This window comes from Thalassophryne amazonica, chromosome 18 (genome assembly GCF_902500255.1).
Source record: "Thalassophryne amazonica chromosome 18, fThaAma1.1, whole genome shotgun sequence".
Taxonomy (NCBI): Eukaryota; Metazoa; Chordata; class Actinopteri; order Batrachoidiformes; family Batrachoididae; genus Thalassophryne; species Thalassophryne amazonica.
Window position 1 is genome coordinate 30,674,591 of NC_047120.1, and position 22,248 is coordinate 30,696,838.

At 45.5% G+C, this 22,248-nt stretch overlaps 1 protein-coding gene across 1 annotated transcript in view; it reads left to right on the top strand.

Moving 5' to 3' along the window:
• dock1 (dedicator of cytokinesis 1) overlaps nucleotides 1-22,248 on the top strand; it is an 815,700-nt gene that overhangs the window by 709,607 nt on the left and 83,845 nt on the right. Inside the window, 1 exon segment of the mRNA XM_034193753.1 lies at nucleotides 1,819-1,905. Within this exon segment, the coding sequence (XP_034049644.1) occupies nucleotides 1,819-1,905 (87 nt within the window).

A 22,248-nucleotide genomic window follows, 5' to 3' on the forward strand; every position in this document is an offset into this window, starting at 1 on the left:
TAACCAAAGAATTTCTGCACAAACTGTCAGAAACCGTCTCAGGGAAGCTCATCTGCATGCTCGTCGTCCTCATCGGGGTCTCGACCTGACTCCAGTTCGTCGTCGCAACCTCGCACAGCCGTTGAAGAGGAGTGGACCAACATTCCACAGGCCACAATTGACAACCTGATCAACTCTATATGAAGGAGATGTGTTGCACTGCATGAGGCAAATGGTGGTCACACCAGATTCTGACTGGTATCCCCCCCCCCCAATAAAACAAAACTGCACCTTTCAGAGTGGCCTTTTATTGTGGGCAGTCTAAGGCACACCTGTGCACTAATCATGGTGTCTAATCAGCATCTTGATATGGCACACCTGTGAGGTGGGATGGATTAGCTCAGCAAAGGAGAAGTGCTCACTATCACAGATTTAGACTGGTTTGTGAACAATATTTGAGGGAAATGGTGATATTGTGTATGTGGAAAAAGTTTTAGATCTTTGAGTTCATCTTATACAAAATGTGAGCAAAACCAAAAGTGTTGCGTTTATATTTTTGTTGAGTATATACTCCAGTGTGACTTATATATGTTTTTTTCCCTCCTCAATGCTTTTTTCTTCTTACACGAGTGGCTTATACTATAGAAAATATATGCTTTCTGTATAATTAATATGCACTTTACAAATAAGCAGCACAACACTATAAATTCATTACTTGATTGACATCAATCATTTAGTAGCGTGGTACTCTGCAGTAAATCTCTCGGGTACAGCGAGTTTCCAAAAACTGACTATGCAAGAAGACGAGTGAGGGAAGCCATCAAGACACCCATGGCAACTCTGACAGTTATAGGCTTCTGCAGGTGTGATTTGAGAGAGATTGTGCACAGTGCAAGTTTTGTCTGTTGCATCATCAGTCACAGCTTCATATTTGAGTGGAAAACAGATGGATTTTCTTAAAAGGAAGACATGAAATTTCAGCTACATTTGATCAGAAGGCACATGAGCTGGAAACACTTCTCTTTTCCACACCACCACGACATTTTGACTGGTGGTGCAACAGCCAAAACTTGCAGTATCCCTGTTTTTCTTTTTTATTTATTTATTTTTTGGTTTTTCCCAGTTGCATACATCTACAAAAGCCTATAACTCCTGGAAAAGCATCATGCATGTCTCAGGAGCTTGACTAGTCTCCTTCTTGCATGGACACTTTTGGTTAATACAGTGATTCGGTGCCACCCCAAAAACCCATCACTGTCCTAATACTTATGGTCCTGACTGTGAATCCTTTTGCATTTTTTTCCTTGTGCCTCAGAATGTCACTTCACCAGAACAGGCTGAAGCTTTGAATGTGTCTCTCTATTCTGTAACACTGACAACTAATGTTACTCCCTGCTGATGAGTAAGAAGTATTTTGTAACACATGGATTCTTGAAAACCCTTCTTGAAAGATTTTTGCAACCCTTTGCAAGGGTGATCATTATTTTTTTTATGTTTCTGTCTCGCTTTCTTTAAGATTTTAGCCATTATTTTAGCTCCATGATGCATTAGAGGGCACTCTGTCTCATTTGGCAGCCTTAATGAGCTGCCGTCTAGTCAGCCTGGTATTTGGAAAGGAAAGTGAGAGAGCGAAAGAGAGAGAGAGATGCTCATCTGCAGATAATGAACACAATGAGTTCTGCAGCTATTTTGTACCCACCAGCTCACTTTAAATGGGCTTTGAGTGAGCACCCATTCCTGTACTTCACACCACTTTAATTCACACCACGATTGCTGTAAAGTTTGTTTGAATATGGTCTTTCAGTGCTCTGATTTTGTGTTGTTGTTGTTGTTTTGCAGACTATGTGGATTGAGAGGACCACTTACACAGTCGCATACAAACTTCCTGGCATCCTGCGTTGGTTCGAAGTCAAGTCTGTGTCCACAGTGAGTATGCAAAGATTGTGTTTCTAGATATTCCTGGATATTGGTTAAAACAGTATAATTTTCCAGGAAACGTGTACATCCGCAGCCATGTTGGGGTTTTTTGGAGGGGCTTGTTTGACTGAGCACTGGACCACCTGATATAAAATTCAGCCAATTCGGTTGGAAATCTGGTCAGAAATGTACTGTGTATATGTCTGCAAAATAAATGCCACCCCGAGCCGGTGTCACAGACCGAATGGTCCGCCCCTAAAAATTGGTCCGCCTTTTGCATCTGCGCATGCGTCATTTCGGACCACAATAGCACATCTGAGACGGAGTCTCTTCACAAAAAGCAATCAGATGGATTCATGGGATTATTAACCATCAGATGATAAAGGTAAAATCTCTTAAATCATTCCAAAGTCAGTTTTAAGCAGAAACGATGCAGTTTTAAGCAGAAACTTGACAAAATTCCGTGACGCTTTGAAATGACTGACGCGCAGTGAACGCATCAGCTAGCTGCTCGTTTAGCCACAGCGCTCTGAACGCTTTCTCCGCCTTTTATGAAGAAATAATGCTGAATTTTTGTGGAAATGATTGTTGTACAAAAGCTTCAGATATCTGTCGCTGAGATAGATGATGACTGGAGTGCAGTTTTAAGCAGAAACAAGGTGATAATCCGTGAACTGCATCATCACGGGGCACGGATTTTTAGGGGGACCGTTCGGTTGGTGACACCAGAATTAGGGCATTTGTGTCCTGCCGTGGAATTATGAGCATCTTTAAAAAGCCAGAATCATTGGGTCATGCCAGCTAAGCCAAATATTGTTATGGCTAATGTATTCAACGTCACCGCGTTGTGAACATATTGTTTGAAGCATTGTTCATAAACATTACAGTGTCCACCAGATCATACATTTTAATATTATCAGTGTGTGACAGCAAACGGACAGCATTAGTGCAGTTGTTAACATTACTACATTAGCATAATGTTAGCATCGTTTTGTTCTTGCAGGTTTAATTCTGCATAGCAAACACGTTACTGCCACCAACTGGACAGGAGTGTGTAGCAGCAGACTAACAAAGCAAAAAGTCAAAGTCCTGCATTGAAAATGTTTAAGTAATACTACTTAAGTAACAAAAGTATTATTATCAAAATATACTTAAAGTACAAAAAGTCAGCGTTACCATTATGCAAATAAATGGACTGTTTCAGCATAATATCTGCTTCCTTTGGCTGCTCCTGTTGGGAGCAGCCAAAGGAAGCAGATCAATAATTCCAGCAGATCAATAATTTCCATCTCACCCTGTCCTCTGTATCTTCCTCTGTCACACCAACCACCTGTCCTCCTTCAGCACATCCATAAACCTCTTCTTTGGCCCCCCTCTTCTCCTCCTGCCTGGTGGCTCCATCCACAGCATCCTTCTCCTTATATACCCTGGGTCACTCCTCTGCACTTGTCCAAACCGTTTCAGTCTCATTTCTCTGACTTTGTTTCCAAACTGTCCAACCTGAGCTGTCCCACTGCCTGTACTCTCTTCTTCATCTGTCTACCACACTCTCCATTACTTATACAATTGACTCCAAGTATTTAAACTCTACTTTCATCACTTGTACTCCTTGTAACCGCACTATTCAGCCGGGCTCCCTTTCATTCACACACGTACTCCTTACTGCTGCTTACGCCTTACTAGGGATGGGTATTGATAAGATTTTATTGATACCATTATTGATTCCGCTTAGCGATCCGATTCCTTATTGATTCCCTTATCAATACCTCCTGTGAATTTTCTGTGTACTAAAAGTAGGCTTTACAGGTTTTCTATGTCAACATTTTATTGAGTCTTAAAGTAAATAAATATGAAATTAGTCAGTGGATCCTTGATCTCTGGACCTAAATAGAAATAAACAAAATCTGTAGTTTTTGTCCAAAGCATTTTCTTTCAGACATTAATGGCATGATTGTCTCTCCATACATCTGAGCTGAGCTCAGCCAGTTGCTGGAGTTTGCAGGTCTGTAGCCATACAGTCTTGGGCTGCTGTGCATCAGCACAGGATGTCTCATTTTGGGAGGAAAAGAAAAACATTTTCATTGATTACAGTTTATTGGTTGTATTACAACGTTTGGAAAGAGGTGTCTCGACTCAGCAGAGAGTGGCGCAGTGTTTGGAGCAACGGAACAGAGGACGATTCTCGTTTTTTTCTTGCAACAAGACACGAGTCCCAGCTAGTCATTTTAATTTGCACAAAAGTGACTCATGATGGACATATTTTAATGGCTTTGAGAGGGGATAAGAAGCGGAGTTGCCACTTCTGAAGAGGAGGGAAGCAAAGAACCAGTGAAGCAGTAGATCGGAGCACTGCTTCATTGGTTCAAGCTTCAAAGCAGATCCGTGCTGCAGAAACGGTTGATTACAGACCCGCTGCAGGGTTGAACTTGTTGACCTTGTTCGCTTTCTTTACCTCAGTGAAGAACTTGCTAACAGGTCGTCTGGTCATTAGCTGCTAACCTTTCAGTCCGTGCATTTTTTCTGATGCTGTTTACATATTTGTGGAGTATGTTCATGTCCGACTTGGGTTTTCTAATCGTGTTTTTAACTTCCTGGTTTGTAACAAAAATGCGCGTTGCGGACCGATTGTCATGGTAACTAGTCCTGATATGGGAAAATATCCGACTATTAATCAGCCAATCAAAGCGCGCGTAGCGTCACAGCCATGTAATATTGATTCTTGCCCTTTATCTTGATACGGTCTTATCGTATCTTTCGGTTAAGGGTGTTCAGTGACACTTTGCAATACAAATCCCAGTCTCATAAATCTAATAATACCAAAGTAATAATGTTTCATATTTATCACTTTCTGTTGATCAGAAACCAGACATGTCTTAGCTGCACCTTAAGAATGTGGAACTTTAAAATTTATTGGGGGACGTCCCTCCAAGAACTCCCTTGGTGGCTTATTTATTTATTTGTTATTTATTCAGTGAACCTTTTATTTCAGTTTACGTTTTACTTTACTGTTGTAAATGGCTTACTTCATTTTCAGGTGCACTGTGTCAGAAATTCTTTTTTCCCTGAAGTCCATGTTTCTCATCAGAGTTTCATTCAGTAAACCTTTTTTGACAGGCTTTGGCCAGCACTACTGTAATTGGTTCAGTTTTTTAAGTTCAGACTGTTACACAGATGTCTGGCATATACCATGTTTTTCTGAATGTGTGTATTTCTGTCTTTGGCTGTATGTGCATGTACACAAGGTCATCTCCCCTGCCCCCCCAGGCTGCATGAATCGGTACTTCCTTTGAGGTCGGAATGCCTGTGTGTGCCAAGCTGGCCTGCTAATCAGATGAGAATCTACAGGCCGGCTCAGCGGCCATCAATACGATTTGTCTGTTTAAGCAATATAGACAGCACCATGCATGCAGGCGTGCCAGTTTCAGACTAATGACAGGCCATGTTCTCTTTTGGCCAGATCTCTTTTGACATTGATTGTCCATGCACTTCCCAAATCCTGTTTCTGTGAAAATAAGCTACAAAACACAGACTGTTCAAACTGCCTCAACTGGCTCATTTCCTCTCATAGAATTATTGGAGCCACTGCAGTGAAAATCTATTGATGAGAAGACACAATTCCCCTCCGTCAGAATGAAACTTCATTAACATTTTTTCTATTTTCGATGTTTTGGTTAACTGATTAAAATGCTGTGTCCTCTTTTTATTTTCTTTTGAGTAAAGTAGTTTGTCAGGTGGCTTATGGTACTATTCCACAGAGTGCTGTTCCTTCCTGTTTGAATAGCAAGTCGGGGTACATTTTGAAGTATCACAGTAACTTCTTGATTTATCTTTGTCAATCTTGAAGAAACTTGGTATATGTAGTAGTTAGGCCCATCATTGCCACCACTTTTGAAATCGGGGTGATATTTTTGAACAGCTCAAAAATTTCACCAAATCATTGCTTGTACGTGATAATTTCTGGGTTTTTGGAGTCTTGACAGATTAAATTAGGAAACAACCCTGTTGTGTCTGATGGTTTGCAGACATTCATGCTGGTTATACGGTCGCAAATAGAGCTTTACTTTTTTTTTTGTTTTAGGGCAACGCGTTAGCAGAGCTGGTAAAACAGCTATTTGCAACCGTATAACAGAATGAACGTCCACAAATCATCAGACACAAGGGGATTATTCCCATTCTAATTCAATTCCATTGTTTGCACAGTTTATTTTTCTGTAGGTAATTAGGTTGGCGAGGCTTACTGTCAAGATGAGGCAGCGGTCAGGGCACAGAGTAATCCATCAAATGTGAAATGGTATTTCTGTATCAGAATCCACATCAATACTTTCGTATGCAACGTACCAGTAGATTCAGTAGATTCTCACAAATCCAACAAGACCAAGCATTCATGATATGCACACTCTTAAGGCTATGAAATTGGGCTATTAGTAAAAAAAAAAAAGTAGAAAAGGGGGTGTTCACAATAATAGTAGTGTGGCATTCAGTCAGTGAGTTTGTCAATTTTGTGGGACAAACAGGTGTGAATCAGGTGTCCCCTATTTAAGGATGAAGCCAGCACCTGTTGAACATGCTTTTCTCTTCGAAAGTCTGAGGAAAATGGGACGTTCAAGACATTGTTCAGAAGAACAGCGTAGTTTGATTAAAAAGTTGATTGAAGAGGGGAAAACTTATACGCAGGTGCAAAAAATTATAGGCTGTTCATCTACAATGATCTCCAATGCTTTAAAGTGGACAAAACAACCAGAGACACGTGGAAGAAAACGGAAAACAACCATCAAAATGGATAGAAGAATAACCAGAATGGCAAAGGCTCACCCATTGATCAGCTCCAGGATGATCAAAGACAGTCTGAAGTTACCTGTAAGTGCTGTGACAGTTAGAAGACACCTGTGTGAAGCTAATTATTTGCAAGAATCCCCCGCAAAAGTCCCTCTGTTAAATAAAAGACGTGCAGAAGAGGTTACAATTTGCCAAAGAACACATCAACTGGTCTAAAGAGAAATGGAGGAATATTTTGTGGACTGATGAGAGTAAAATTGTTCTTTTTGGGTCCAAGGGCCGCAGACAGTTTGTGAGACGACCCCCAAACTCTAAATTCAAGCCACAGTTCACAATGAAGACAGTGAAGCATGGTGGTGCAAGCATCATGATATGGGCATGTTTCTCCTACTATGGTGTTGGACCTATATATCACATATCAGGTATCATGGATCAGTTTGGATATGTCAAAATACTTGAAGAGGTCATGTTGCATTATGCTGAAGAGGACATGCCCTTGAATGGGTGTTTCAAGGGCATGTCTGTGCAACTGCGCATGCACACGCACAGAATGACAGGAATCTACAGGGAATGACATCTCGTCAGAATGAACGTCATCGATCAGAATCGTTGATCAGAATGAAGAACATCGGTCAGGGCACGGAGTAATACATCCAAATGTGAAGCAGTCGAATATTTTGCTACCGTTATCCCAATATTATAAGGTCTAAAATCTCACACGCTTAACCAATCAGATCATGGAAACAATGTAATTGGATTAGAATCGTGTTTGAATGTCTTTAAACGGGGTATGAGTAATGAGTACGGCTTGAAACCTGTTTGAGGGGTGCTCCTTTGGGGTAAAAAAATTAAAGCAGAAAACAGCGTATGTTGCGGTTCTGGTCAAGGCCGCAGCTCCTTCTTTAGGTTTTCAGGCATGTTGCCAGGTCTGCAATTTATAAGCCAACCTGTTAGGAGGAGTAAGCGTTTTCATCCCGTTTTGCACTCTTTTGGATCGTGGGCGAGCCTAATAGAATGGCACCCTGTGGAATAGAGGTGTTAGTGATTGTGAAGAAAATAACAGTAGTAGCAGTTGAAGCTCAACAAGTTGTGGTAACAGTTAGCAACGCCCCCCTCATCTCTTTGATTCATCGTCAGTTTGGACAAAACAAATGCACTGCTTTGTGTAATTAGTTGTGCAATTACTCTTTGTCACTTTCATGTGTGGTAGCCTCATAAAATAGCACTTTGCTTCCTGCTTTCCTTTGCACTAAATCTGTTTTCCACACAAAATGAAGTCATTGTTAAGCTTAGTCTGATTACATGTGGTGCTTTTGAGATGGTAATGTAAAAGCAGCACAGATGCATGTTTCAGCATGCTTGCCATTGTTTACATTTTTTGTTTTAGTGACACCATCACCTCAGGAATGAAGAAAAGTGGAATAATTTCAAGCTGCAGTTACAACAACACATTTCCGAACAGTGACAGCTCCAGAGGTGCTTTTTAAATCTTGCTGGTGACAATTATTTTACAGTGGGGCAACAGGATTTGTAGTAAATGTGGAAATATGCATTATTGTTATGTGGGCCGCTGAAGAGGAGGTACTGCTGGCCCACCACCACCAGAGGGCGCCCTGCTTGGAGTGCGGGCTCCAAGCACGAGAGGGCACCAGACTCAGAAGAAGTGACAGCTGTCACTCATCACACCAGCTGTCACTCATTTTCACCACTACATAAGCCGGACTGCAACTCCACCTCCCCGCCGAGAAATCAACTACCGAAGAGGTAACCTCTCTGCTGTGATTTGTTGTATCTACACATTGTTCTGTGTGCAGCCGTTTTCCCTGGGACTCAGTCTGAAGCTGGATTGGTGGATAGTGGGGAGCGCGACGGTCTTCGCCTCTCACTCCATCCGGGAAGAGACTAACAGGAGCTGCACGGGTGAAATTGTAGTGGAGGTGGAGGTTTTCCTCCAACTGAGTGCAGAACTGTGGATTACTGAGTGTGCGAATTCACACTCATCCATCCTGTCTTGTTTTCTGCCAGCAAGTACCAGGGTCGACAGCCAAAGACAGAGCACCTGGGACTCGGGACTTGGCGGCTCCGGTGTTCTTCAGGCCGTTGGTGGTGGAAGCCGTGTGGGACGCGGCTCATCTCTCGTCGGGGGTCTTCTATCTTCGGCCTGCACCACACGTCACCTGGTGTTATTGACTATTCATATCTTGTGTGTTTAGTTGTGTGGTGTCACAACATTAAATTGTTACTTATTGGCTTATTCATTGTCCGTTCCTTTGCGCCCCCTGTTGTGGGTCCGTGCTACGACACCTTCCCAACAGGATTTCTCGGCCATTCGTCATGGATTCCGAGGGGCGTCAACCCGAGCTTGAACGGCCAATGGAAGAGCCAGGAGCGCAGGCGTCAGCGGGAGGCGTGTTGAGTGAGCTGCAGCAGATTTTAACCGCCTTCACGGCTCGGCTGGATTTGGTGACCGAGCAGGATGTTCTCCTTAACCGGAGGGTGGAGGCTCTCACTGCCAGGGTGGAAGCGCGCGATCAGGGCGCTGCTGCAGCCACTCCTCTTGCTGGTCCTGGTCCCGTAATAGACGTTCCACTGGTCGTTCAACAACCCCCCCCCACCGTCCCCTGAAGCATACATAAGCCCGCCGGAACCGTACGGAGGCTGTGTTGAGATGTGCGCAGACTTCCTCATGCAGTGTTCGCTCGTCTTTTCACAGCGTCCTGTCATGTACGAGTCAGACGCCAGCCGGGTGGCTTATGTTATTAATCTGCTTCGAGGAAGAGGCCGCGCCTGGGCTACGGTGCTTGGGAGCAGAATTCACGGCTCCTACGTCTTATGCTGGGTTTGTAGGGAGTTTCAAACAAGTTTTGACCATCCCAACAGAGGCGAGACCGCTTCGAGCGTGCTGCTGTCAATGAGACAGGGGCGTCGCAGCGCAGCCGAGGAGATGCAGTTGACTTCCGCATCGCTGGAATAACGTTGCGCTGCGCGACGCCTTCGTAAATGGACTGTCTCCGGTCCTGAAGGAGCACCTGCTGGCTAAGGAGGAACCGCGGGATTTTGACGGGCTTGTCGATTTGGTTATACGCTAGACAACCGTTGAATGAGCATCGCGGGAGCAGCCGGGGGCGTGACCGGGAACGAGCCGTCCATCCCCTTCCGGTTCCGAAAGGGTGACGTCGTCCCCACGCTTCACTGCCAGAGGGCTCCGTGTGGCTACAGCTCCCCCTGCTGAGGAGGCTATGGACACGAGCAGGGCCAAAGTAAAGACAAACGTCAGACAAAGGAGGCTGGCCCGCGGGGAGTGTTTTGTCTGCGGCTCTTGTGAGCATATGCAGAAGGACTGCCCCAAACGTACAAACTACAATGCCCGTCCTTAGAACTGGGCTAAGGGTGGGCCATAACACGCACGCGGGGAAACCCGCAAATCTGCACGAATCCCAGTAACGATCCTTTGTGGGGATCTAACCCTTCACGCCCCCAGCACTGGTAGACACGGGGTCGGAAGGGAATCTGCTGGATAGCAGATGGCAAAGGAAGTAGGGCTCCCCCTTGGTGGCTCTGCCGTAACCATTGCAGGTGCGAGCAGTAGATGGCACCCCTGCTTCCATTAATCACACATCAGACACAGGCTGTGACCTTATGGTTGTTGTCTGGAAATCACAGGGAGGAGATCGTGTTCCATGTAAACACCTTCTACCTCTCCGATTGATTTTGGGATTTCCGTGGATGGTGAAGCACAATCCCCGGATAGATTGGCCGTACGGGGTTGTGACGTAGTGGAGCGAAACCTGCCACCGGGAGTGTTTAGGATCCTCGGTTCCTCCCGGCATGACGGCTAATAAGGAGGTTAAAGTCCCCCCCCAATCTATCGGCGGTACCAGAGGAGTACCACGATCTCGCTGACGTCTTCAGCAAAGATCTGGCGCTCACTCTTCCCCCGCACCGACCGTACGATTGTGCCATCGATTTGGTCCCGGGTGCAACCTCTCACGTCCGGAACACGAATCAATGGAGACCTACATCCGGGACTCTTTAGCTGCAGGGCTGATCCGGAACTCCACCTCCCCGATGGGTGCTGGTTTCTTTTTTGTGGGCAAAAAGGACAGCGGACTCCGTCCATGCATTGATTACAGAGGGCTGAACGAGATCACGGTTCCAAACCGATACCCGTTACCTCTGTTGGATTCAGTGTTCACACCCCTGCATGGAGCCCAAATTTTCACGAAATTAGATCTTAGAACGCGTACCACCTGGTTCGGATCCGGAAGGGAGACGAATGGAAGACGGCATTTAACACCCCGTTAGGTCACTTTGAGTACCTGGTCATGCCGTTCGGCCTCACTAACGCCCCCGCGACGTTCCAAGCTTTGGTAAATGACGTCTTGCGGACTTCCTGCATCGGTTCGTCTTCGTATATCTGGACGATATACTCATCTTTTCCCCGGACCCTGAGACCCATGTCCAGCATGTACATCAGGTCCTACAGCGGTGTTGGAGAACCGGCTGTTTGTGAAGGGCGAGAAGTGCGAGTTCCACCGCACTTCTTTGTCCTTCTTGGGGTTCATCATCTCCTCCAACTCCGTCGCCCCTGATCCGGCCAAGGTTGCGGCGGTGAGAGATTGGCCCCAACCAACAAGCCGCAGGAAACTGCAGCAGTTCCTCGGCTTTGCAAATTTCTACAGGAGGTTCATTAAAGGCTACAGTCAGGTAGTTAGCCCCCTGACTGCCCTGACCGCACCACAAGGTCCCCTTCACCTGGTCGGATCGGTGCGAAGCCGCATTTAAGGAGTTGAAATGCCGGTTCTCGACTGCACCAGTTCTGGTGCAGCCTGATCCTGATCGCCTAGTACATAGTGGAAGTGGACGCCTCTGATTCAGGGATAGGAAGCCATGCTGTCCCAGAGTGTGGAGGCTGATAAGGTTCTCCATCCTTGTGCCTATTTTTCCCGCAGGTTGACCCCAGCTGAACGGAACTATGACGTCGGCAATCGGGAGCTCCTCGCGGTGAAGGAGGCTCTTGAAGAGTGGAGACACCTGCTGGAGGGGGCGTCGTTGCCTTTCACGGTTTTCACGGACCATCGGAACCTGGAGTACATCCGGACCGCCAAGCGGCTGAACCCCAGGCAAGCCCGCTGGTCTCTGTTCTTCGGGCGCTTTGACTTCCGGATCACGTACCGCCCCGGGACCAAAAAACAAAAATCGGATGCGTTGTCCCGGGTGCACGAAGAAGAAGCCAAGGCGGGGCTGTCGAACCCCACCGAGACCATCATCCCCGAGTCCACTGTCGTGGCCTCCTCACCTGGGACGTGGAGAGACCATCTGGGAGGCCCTGGCAAGGAGCCCGGACCCGGGGACCGGCCCCCAAGAACAGAATGTACGTACCACCAGAGGCCAGAGCTGCCGTATTGGACTTCTGTCACGGATCCCAAGCTCTCCTGTTATCCGGAGTGCGTAGGACCGTGGCAGTGGTCCAGCAGCGCTTCTGGTGGGCGTCCCTGGAAACCGACGTTAGGGGATACGTCCAGGCCTGTACCATCTGCGCCAGGGGCAAGGCAGACCATCAAAAGACCTCGGGACTCCTCCAACCCCTGCCGGTGCCTCACCGCCCTGGTCTCACATCGGCCTGGACTTCATCACGGGCCTCCCGCCGTCCCAGGGTAACACCATCATTCTCACGATAGTGGACCGGTTCTCCAAGGCGGCCACTTCGTGGCCCTCCGAAGCTCCGACGGCCCAGGAGACGGCAGACCTCCTGGTCCACCACGTCATGCGGCTGCATGGGATACCATCGGACATCGTATCAGATCGTGGTCCCCAGTTCTCTTCGCAGGTTTGGAGGAGTTTCTGTAAGGAGCTGGGGGCCACCGTGAGTCTCTCGTCCGGGTACCACCCCCAGGCAACGGCCAGGCAGAGCGGGCTAACCAGGAGTTGGAGCATGCCCTTCGCTGCGTCACCTCCGCGCACCCGGCGGCCTGGAGTCACCATCTGGCCTGGATCGAGTATGCCCATAACAGCCAAGTCTCGTCTGCTACCGGCCTCTCCCTTTTGAGGCATGTTTGGGGTACCAGCCCCCATTGTTCCGCTGGTGGAGGGAGAGGTCGGTGTGCCCTCGGTCCAGGCCCACCTCAGGAGGTGCCGCCGGGTGTGGCGGACCGCCCGCTTTGCCCTGTTAAAGGCTCCGGACGAGGGCCAAGACCCATGCGGACCGCCGACGTTCCCCGGCCCCCACATACCAACCCGGGCAGGAGGTGTGGCTTTCGACAAAGGACATCTTTCTCGTGGAAATCCACGAAGTTTGAAGGAAGATTTATAGGACCTTCAAACTCCTCAAGATATCAACCCGGCCGCAGTGAAGCTCCAAACTCCCAGCTTCACTGAGGATCCACCCTTGTGTTCCATGTGTCCCGCCTCAAGCCACACCCACACCCGCCCCTCTGTGCTCCATGGACCTACGCCGCCCTCCTGCCGGATCATTGACGGGGAGCCTGCTGGACAGTCGCAGGCTCTGGACGTCCGTCGTAAGGGTCGGAGGTTCCATATCTGTTGGACCTGGGAGGGGTATGGACCTGAAGAACGCTCTGGGTGAAGAGGAGCTTCATCCTGGACCCGGCCCTCCTGGCGATTTTTACAAAGAGACACCCGGACAAGCCTGGCGCGGCGCCAGGAGGCGCGCCCGTTGAGGGGGGGGTCTGTTATGTGGGCCGCTGAAGCGGATGGTACGCTGGCCACCACCACAGAGGGCGCCCCTGCTTGGAGTGTGGGCTCCAAGCACTGAGAGGGCGCCAGACCCAGAAGAAGTGACAGCTGTCACTCATCACACCAGCTGTCACTCATTTCACCATACATAAGCCGGACTGCAACTCCACCTCCCCGCCGAGAAATCTACTACCGAAGAGGTAACCTTCTTGCTGTGATTTTGTTGTATCTAAACATTGTTCTGTGTGCAGCCGTTTCCTGTGGACTCAGTCTGAAGCTGACTTGGCGGATAGTGGGACGCGACGGTCTTCGCCTCTCACTCCATCCAGGGAAGAGACTACAGGAGTGCACAGGTGAAATTGTATTGGAGGTGGAGGTTTCCCTCCTAATTGAGTGTAGACTGTGGATTACTGAGTGTGCGAATTCACACTCATCCATCCTGTCTTTGTTTTCTGCCAGCAGGTACCAGGGTCAACAGCCGAAGACAGAGGCCACCTGGGGACTCGGGACCTTGCGGCTCCGGTGTCTTCAGGCCGCGTTCGGTGGAAGCCGTGTGGGATGCGGCTATCTCGTCGGGGGTCTTCTGATCTTCGAGCCTGCCTCACACATCACCTGGTGTTAATTGACTATTCATATCTTGTGTGTTTAGTTGTGTGTTGTCACAAACACTTAAATTGTACTTATTGGCTTATTCATTGTCCGTCCTTTGCGCCCCTGTTGTGGGTCCGTGCTACGACACCTTCCCAACAATTAAAGTAAAATTGATGGTAAGAATAGCAATTATTATTTGCCTGTTGTCATGCTGCTTTCATTTGGATTGGAAATCGGATCATTTAGCATTTACCTAAAATAGAATTGTCGTCTGTTTGGCCCACCTAGTGGTGGCAGAGTGACAAATTGCCTTGTCACTGTAAAACGTTCTACTTTGATTGAAATGACTGATCGCTTTGCCCTTGTCTCTGGCAGCTAATATGACCAAGGGGTGAAGGGCTATTCCAGCTATGCTTGACAGTGTTGTAAACAATTGCAGTCGGAATGCTGTTGCTCTACAAACTATGTAATGACACTAATCCAACAGCCAATGTATATTGTTAATTGTTGCATTGTTATTCAGCAAATTAAAAGTTTTTATTGGACAAAAAAAACACTGATACTGATATGTTGGTGAAAGGGTCATCTCGGCCAATATTATTAACCTATAAATATATCAGTCAGGCTCTTACAATATAATAATAATAATAATAAATTTATCTATGTTGTAGCATGTCTGTGATAGACTGGCATCCTGTCCAGGGTGAACCCCGCTTCTTTCCAATTACCAGTGGGACAGACTCAATAGGCTGGTTTCATTATCCTCCAAATTGTTTAAATTGAAGTATGGAATTGAAAGCACGCTTAATTACACCAATTTTGGGGGGAAACCAAACTCTGAAATATTGCAGAAATGTTTTTACACTCACATGAGGTGGTTTTCAGGTAATGTGCAATGGCCTTATTTTGAAAAACATTTTCTGCTATAACAGGTCACATGATGTACAGAAGCATCACATGGCATTCTAAAATACATAGCAGAGTATGTGTGGACGAAGTAAGAATGGCAAGCTTCATTAATTTTGTAAAAGATGTTATGGCAGTATTGGATTTTAAAAATAACAACAAAATACCAATATAGTGGGACGTAGTGGGACTCCTCGCCATGACTATTGGAATTACAACTTACGCAAGAGCCTCACTAGAATAGCAGACAAAACCCAGCACGGGCATTCAATCACTCAATGGAAAATCTGTCATTCCTCAATTGTTTTTGGTGACATAATCGTTTTCGCAAATCTGTAAGTGAAATTCAGTTACTGAGAGACCAGGCCCTACGGGCTCGTCTCTCTTTTTGAAGCTTCAGGACCGAGATTCACAGGGCTAGATTTATATTTGACACATTTATTTTGGTCCATGGTCTAACTGTGGAATTTGCTCAATAATCCACTGATGTTTCTTGTAGTTTTTAACAGGGGTGAGAAGTTAGCTTTTTCCACAGATAGTGAAGTTAGTATATTGTATTCATCTTTCTCAGAGTTAATCATATTTTGTTGACTTGGAAGTTGCACATTTCCTTATATTATCAACTTCTATTTGGCAGTTACTCGTTTATTTTCACACATAATCAAAAATGATGCATTACTGTTCTCTTCTGCATGATTCGTGCATAATTAAGGATTCTTGAGAATGTTTGCAAAAAAGCTTTCCCTTGTTTTTGCATGCAGAAGGATTCAGCTTGATTGCTGCTTTGCAGCTTGATGGTACGTGAGTGTACTGATCAGGTGAATAAGTGCTGAGAATACACAATGACGCACACCTTCACTTATTTGCCATATAGGAGGAGATCAGTCCGCTGGAGGAATGCTATGGAAACGATGCAGCTCACCAATGAAAAGATCAGCAGTATCGTACAGATGCATCTCAATGATCCCAACCTTTCCATCAATCCACTCTCCATGCTCCTCAATGGGATTGTGGACCCGGCTGTCATGGGAGGTTTACCAACTATGAGAAGGTGAAGTCAATATGGATAAAGTTCTGGATTTATTCTGTCCTGAAACAAATCAAAGTTACATGTATATGCCAAAGTGTGTGAAAAACCCATATTTTTTTGTTACTAGCTTTATCATTATGAATGCCTGCAACCAAAGCATTTTGCGTGACTGCAGAGATGAGGGTTCTCATTTTGTTCATTTTCATTGACTATAGTGAAACAAATTGTACTATTTTTAAGTAAGTCTGAGTTTGAGCTGTAATCAGATTTATTCTCAGTTACATCATAATTCTACTATCATTACTGTAAACTTTTAGTGTTATAATTGTGAGATACAGTAATGTGATAAGGTTTTACAAATCATGGAAAACAGCCAGTTACATGTTTACCAAATAGTTAGTATTATTATTACTATTACTTTTTAATAATTAACAATGCTTTTTTTTGTGGTATATAAGTTGCACTTCCCAACGACTTTTAAAAGTGACTTATATTCCACAAATATAGTAGTATTATATATATATATATATATTTGAGGTCTATTAGAAAAGAAACCGACCGTTTTATTTTTTTTAAAAACTATATGGATTTGATTCATATGTTTTTACGTCAGCCAAGCTTGAACCTTCATGCACATGCGTGAGTTTTTCCACGCCTGTCTGTGACGTCATTCGCCTGTGAGCACGCCTTGTGGGAGGAGTGGTCCAGCCCCCTCGTTGGAATTCCTTTGTCTGAGAAGTTGCTGAGAGACTGGCGCTGTGCTTTATCAAAAATTTTTCCAAAACTGTGAGGCATATCCGAGTGGACACAATTCGACAAATTAAGCTGGTTTTCTGTGAAAATTTTAACGGCTGATGAGAGATTTTGGATTGTTTCTATCGCTGTAAGGACTTCCCACGGAGCGGGACGTCGCGCAGCGCTCCGAGACGACGTCGTCATCCTGTTTCAAGCTGAAAACCTCCAAATTTAAGCCTCTGTTGACCCAGGACGTCGTGAGAGAACAGAGAACTTTCAGAAGAGGTCGGAATCAGCAGTTTATCCGGACATTCCACTGTTAAAGGAGATTTTTTTTAATGAAGGACGTGCGGATGGATTAGCGCGTCGCCTCGCAGGAAAAACACCTCCATGTTGATAACCATTTGTAAAATCCAGGCGGCTTTTGGTGGCTTTCAGTTGAGTGAGTATCTGAGAAATTGTTTAACAGCAGGGCATGTTCCAACTTGTCCTTAAGGCTTCCAACGGAGGTGTTTTTCCTGTGGCAGGCGCGCTGCGCCGGCTGCGGGCCGATGCACGCGCCAATCCATCCAAGATAAGGAAGATATCTTGACACACATACAGTCCTTAATCTGTTATCCCATTCCTTCTCCCCCAGGCCTTCTTCAATGACAAGTACATGCAGGAGCACCCAGAGGACCTTGAGAAAATAGAGAAATTGAAAGACCTGATTGCCTGGCAGGTGAGACTCCAATTCCTGATAGTCAGCTATGCATGTGAGAGGTGCTTGAGATCCTTGTACAAAAAGATATTTTGTAAGTATCAGGCCCCCTCACCACAGGACTCTGCAGATGGTTTCTGGTACAGCACCTAGCCATGATGTTGTCCAAATGCAGTCCATGATGTAGGTTCTTCTTAGGTCGTGTTTCAGAGCTTTTCTGTTTGATTGTGCCACATCTGACTTGTGCATGCTTCTTGTGCAGAGCATGTGGTCTGAACATCTCTCATACAGGAACAAACAAATGTTTCCCATTCCACTGGCTTTGGTTGTCAAGCCGTGGACTTTGCAATGCCAGTAATGTGTGCGAAAATAAGGTTTTTAAAGATGCACAATGTGTTTTACAAATGCATTTTTACATTCCTCCATGCTTGAGATAAATGGCAGAAAACTCCTTTTCCAAGATGCTAGTGGTGACACAAGATTAATAGAACCTGAGGTAATTTCTGTGGCTCATTTTACAGAACATAAAAGGCATGGATGCACACAATCCATATGGTGTGTTCAGATTTGGCAAAATACTGACAAATGCTTGTGATAATGACTTCACCTCACCTCCCCATATAGGCAGTGAGGGATTTATTAGTCATATACTACACTCATCACAAGAATTTTTTATGAAGGCAGCAGACGGTGAAGAAATACTTTGTGGCTTTGTTTGCTGGCCATTCTTCCATGAGGTAAGAAACCAGACCCATTTTAACCCAAATGTTGATTAACGGAAGACTGTATTATTCCAAAAGTAACGGTAATATTCATATTCATTGTTAAAGTAGACCTGCATTGAAATAAATGTGGTCAGATCTCAGAAAGAAATAGCTGATATGTATTCATAAGACCCTTGTGAATGTGGTAAAGTAAATCTGCAAGTCCAGATTTGTAATTCAGAGGAGAAATCTTAAAAATGACAAATTTGCAGCTAAAATTTGGCCCACCGCGAAAACTGTTTGTACATCCGGGACATTGCCATGATGTGAGGGAGAAGATGGAGTGCTAGCGCCTTCAGTCCAATCCCGCATTGAAATTGATTTTATCTGTTAGTAATGCTACTGTTATACACGTCCTGGTTTCAACATCTAAAAGTAAGCTGCAATGAATGCGATATACAGCTCTGCATGCTCAGATCAGCGGCGACATCGACAGTGGGCGACGTTCTTCACCGATGCCTTGCTCTCACTGCCTCCGATGCGCTTACTGAGTCTGCGGGCTCGGAAAACGACGCAGCGGGCCACTCACACTCACAGAGCTGCCGGCAACTCCGGCACCACCTCCCTGTCTACTGAATGGAGGTGCGGCCAACTTGGCAACAAGTCCAGAGACTACGCTCACTGTTTTGATGCAGAGCGCTCCGGCTGCCCGCAAGGACAGACTTCTTGCAGAAAAATCCGCAGCGCCGCATGGTCTCGGTAATCAGAGCCGCAGAGCTCCGTGGCCACTGAGAGAGGTTTGTATATTTTTAATGACTTGGATTCTTTGCAGGTCCCGCATCCATACCCCGCGACGGTAACACCGGAGGCTACAGACAGTAGATTTTCAATGTGACACCACTCTATCAAATGGGCGTATGAAAAAGTCCCCAAAAATTTTTTCAAGCAAAAATAAAAGAAATGTACGAGGGCTGTCCATAAAGTATAGGTCCTTTTTATTTTTTTCAAAAACTATATGGATTTCATTCATATGTTTTTACGTCAGACATGCTTGAACCCTCGTGCGCATGCGTGAGTTTTTCCACGCCTGTCGGTGACGTCATTCGCCTGTGAGCACTCCTTGTGGGAGGAGTCGTACAGCCCTCGTCGGAATTCCTTTGTCTGAGAAGTTGCTGAGAGACTGGCGCTTTGTTTGATCAAAATTTTTTCTAAACCTGTGAGACACATCGAAGTGGACACGGTTAGAAAAATTAACCTGGTTTTCGGTGAAAATTTTAACGGCTGATGAGAGATTTTGAGGTGATACTGTGATACTTGAGGTGAACACCTCCGTTGGAAGCCTTAAGGACAAGTTGGAACATGTCCAGCTGTTAAACAATTTCTCATATACTCACTCCACTGAAAGCCATTAAAAGCCGCCTGGATTTTACAAATGGTTATCAACACGGAGGTGTTTTTCCTGTGCCGCCGCACTGCGCCGGCTGCGTCCCGACGTGCGGACGTGTCCGCACGTCTTTCATTAAAAAAATCTCCTTTAACATGGAATATCCGGATAAAATGCTGAAACTGACTTCTTCTGAAACTTCTACTCCAGCTTTACCTGGAGAAACACACACAGCTGCTGGTGTTCCAAAGAGGTCTCCCATCCAAGTACTAACCAGATCCTGCTCTACTTAGCTTCTGTGATCTGACGGGATCAGGATGACACAGAACAGACTGGCTGCATTTTGGACTAAGGCTGTAATATGTGGAAAAAGTGAAGTGCTGTGAAAACTTTCCAGATGCATTGTATGAATCATAACACAGCCCACTCAGAGATGCTTGATTATGAGCTTTTTTGTTCATCCTTCTGTGAGCACACTTGATCACTCCATCACTCCATCATCTGTTTTTCATATGATGGATTTTTATTTTGCAGCAAATAAGCTGAGGTTTTTTAAAAAAAAATTTAAGTTAATTTAAATTTAAATTTAAGTTAAAACCATAGCAGGATCTGCTTTAGACTGAAATGAAACTACGTCCTGGTGGTCCTTGGAAGCTGCCATTGACGTAAGACACTGACACCGTGCTGCTTTTCCTACAAATGCTTTCCGTCCTATATGTTGGGAAAGTGTCGGTACACGGACCCACAACAGGGGGCGCAAAGGAACGGACAATGGAGTAGGTCAAATAACAACACTTTACTGTTGTGAATGTGCACAACAAATACAACAGATTACAACAATAGATCAGAATCAATTCACAAAGGTGTCGTGTGGGCAGGCTCGAAGATAGGAGACACCTGTCCAAAGCAGAACCGGAACCACACGATTTCCTCCGCCACCAGACCCCGGGAATACTGGAGCCGCCAAGTCCCGAACTCCCAGGTGGCCACTGCCTCCGCATGTCGGACCTGGTACTGCTGGCGAGGAACAAAAACACAATTAAAGGTGGGCGCGTTTGCACCCAGTAATCCGCACGGCAGGAAAGCTACCTCCACCTCTCGTTGGAAAAAAGGTCTGTTATCACTCACAAAAATCACAAAAGGTTACTGTCAAGCAGTCAGCTGAGAATATTACCTTCCAGGTAGAACGATATCTCGGCAAAGAGGTGGAGACGTCGTCCTGCTGATGTATCCCTGCTGATTGGTAACAGCTGTTGCAGGTGATGCGTGACAGCTGTCACCCTGGCTGCTCCTGTGAGGCGGCTGCGCCCTCTGGTGCCTGGAGCCCGCACTCCAGGCAGGGCGCCCTCTGGTGGTGGGCCAGCAGTACCTCCTCTTCTGGCGGCCCACACAACACTATAAGTACATCCAAAGAGCATAAAGCATATCAACTGTCTTGATTCTCATCTCTAATATAACTGTGTTATGAAGTATTGCTGCTTTGTATCCTGACTTTGTGAAATTGCCTTTTTACCCACAAGCTGAAAAAGAAAAGCCCATTTTAGCATGAAGTATTAATTCTGTGACAGTGATTTCTTTGCCAGAAGTAGCAGGTCTAGGTTTGATGGTAATGAAAATGAGAATTGTGACATTGCGGTAGCTGTGTACATCAGCAGAATGCTGAACACCATGTGGATTGTCTTCTGAATGACAAAACACTATACAGTAACAGTTAAAAACATTAGGGGCCTTTAATCTGAATGGAACTATTCAGCTTTTCTCTAGCCTGGATTGTTCTAAACTATGTTATTAACAGTAAGATCATGTACTCTTACAAACATCATCAGTTGTTGTTGGTCTGTTTTTATCCTTTTTATGCGGATCCATGTCAGTGAAGTAATTTCTCATATTTATATTTTCTTTAGTAGCCTCAAAATGCAGAATGTTGTGTATTACAACAGTCACAATTCTAGGTAGGCCAACCCTAGTCCATGTGTATTGAATTTGAATTTGTTTGCACATGTGCTTTTCCTGTTAATATATTTGTGGCAGGGCATTCACTGTCAGTTTTACTTAGTTTACTGCTTTTATTAGGTTTGCTTAAACTTAGATTACATGTTTTAGGATGCCTTTTTTAAAAATTACTTTTGGAAAACATTTTCCAGAAAAGGTTGACTGCAGGGTTTTAGTCCTACTGTTCTCTTCTACTGAGAAGATGTTTTCTGATGTGAGAGTTTGATGGAATAAAACCTGAGGCAGAAATACACCAGTTCACACAGGTGACACTCCTCTGGTCACTGAAGAATTCAGTGGAACCGCAGGTACTGACAAGGCCGGTCACAAGGTCTTTGTCAGTCCCCATGGGTTGGTGTCTGCGGTGAGAACAGCGCCATGCTCTTTTACTTTGCGAAAAGTTGTGGTCTGTGAGCTTCAGCTTCCAGAGTGGCATCACTGGACATTGTATGCCAATATTTGTGGTGTACTTGAGATCTATCATGTTCTTGTGGGAAGACCATAAACCGTATATATAGGATAAATCCTCTGTGACATCACCTCCAGGTTTTCTGAAGATCTGTTTTAATGCTCAGATGGTGTGGCACTGGTGTTGCCATCTTGGCAGTGACTGCCCAATTTTCAGCCAGCCTAGTCTACACTACAAGCACATCTTGAACGTTTCATGTCAATCCCATTGTGAAGGCTTATAGGGGAAAATTCCAAATATTATCGATGTCCAAATATTTACGGACCTGTCTGTATGAGCCCAAAATCTCATTGAATTTTTTTCATCACCCAGAACAAAATGTTCATCTACCGTGGCAAAGAGTACGAGCGCAGAGAAGATTTGGAAGCA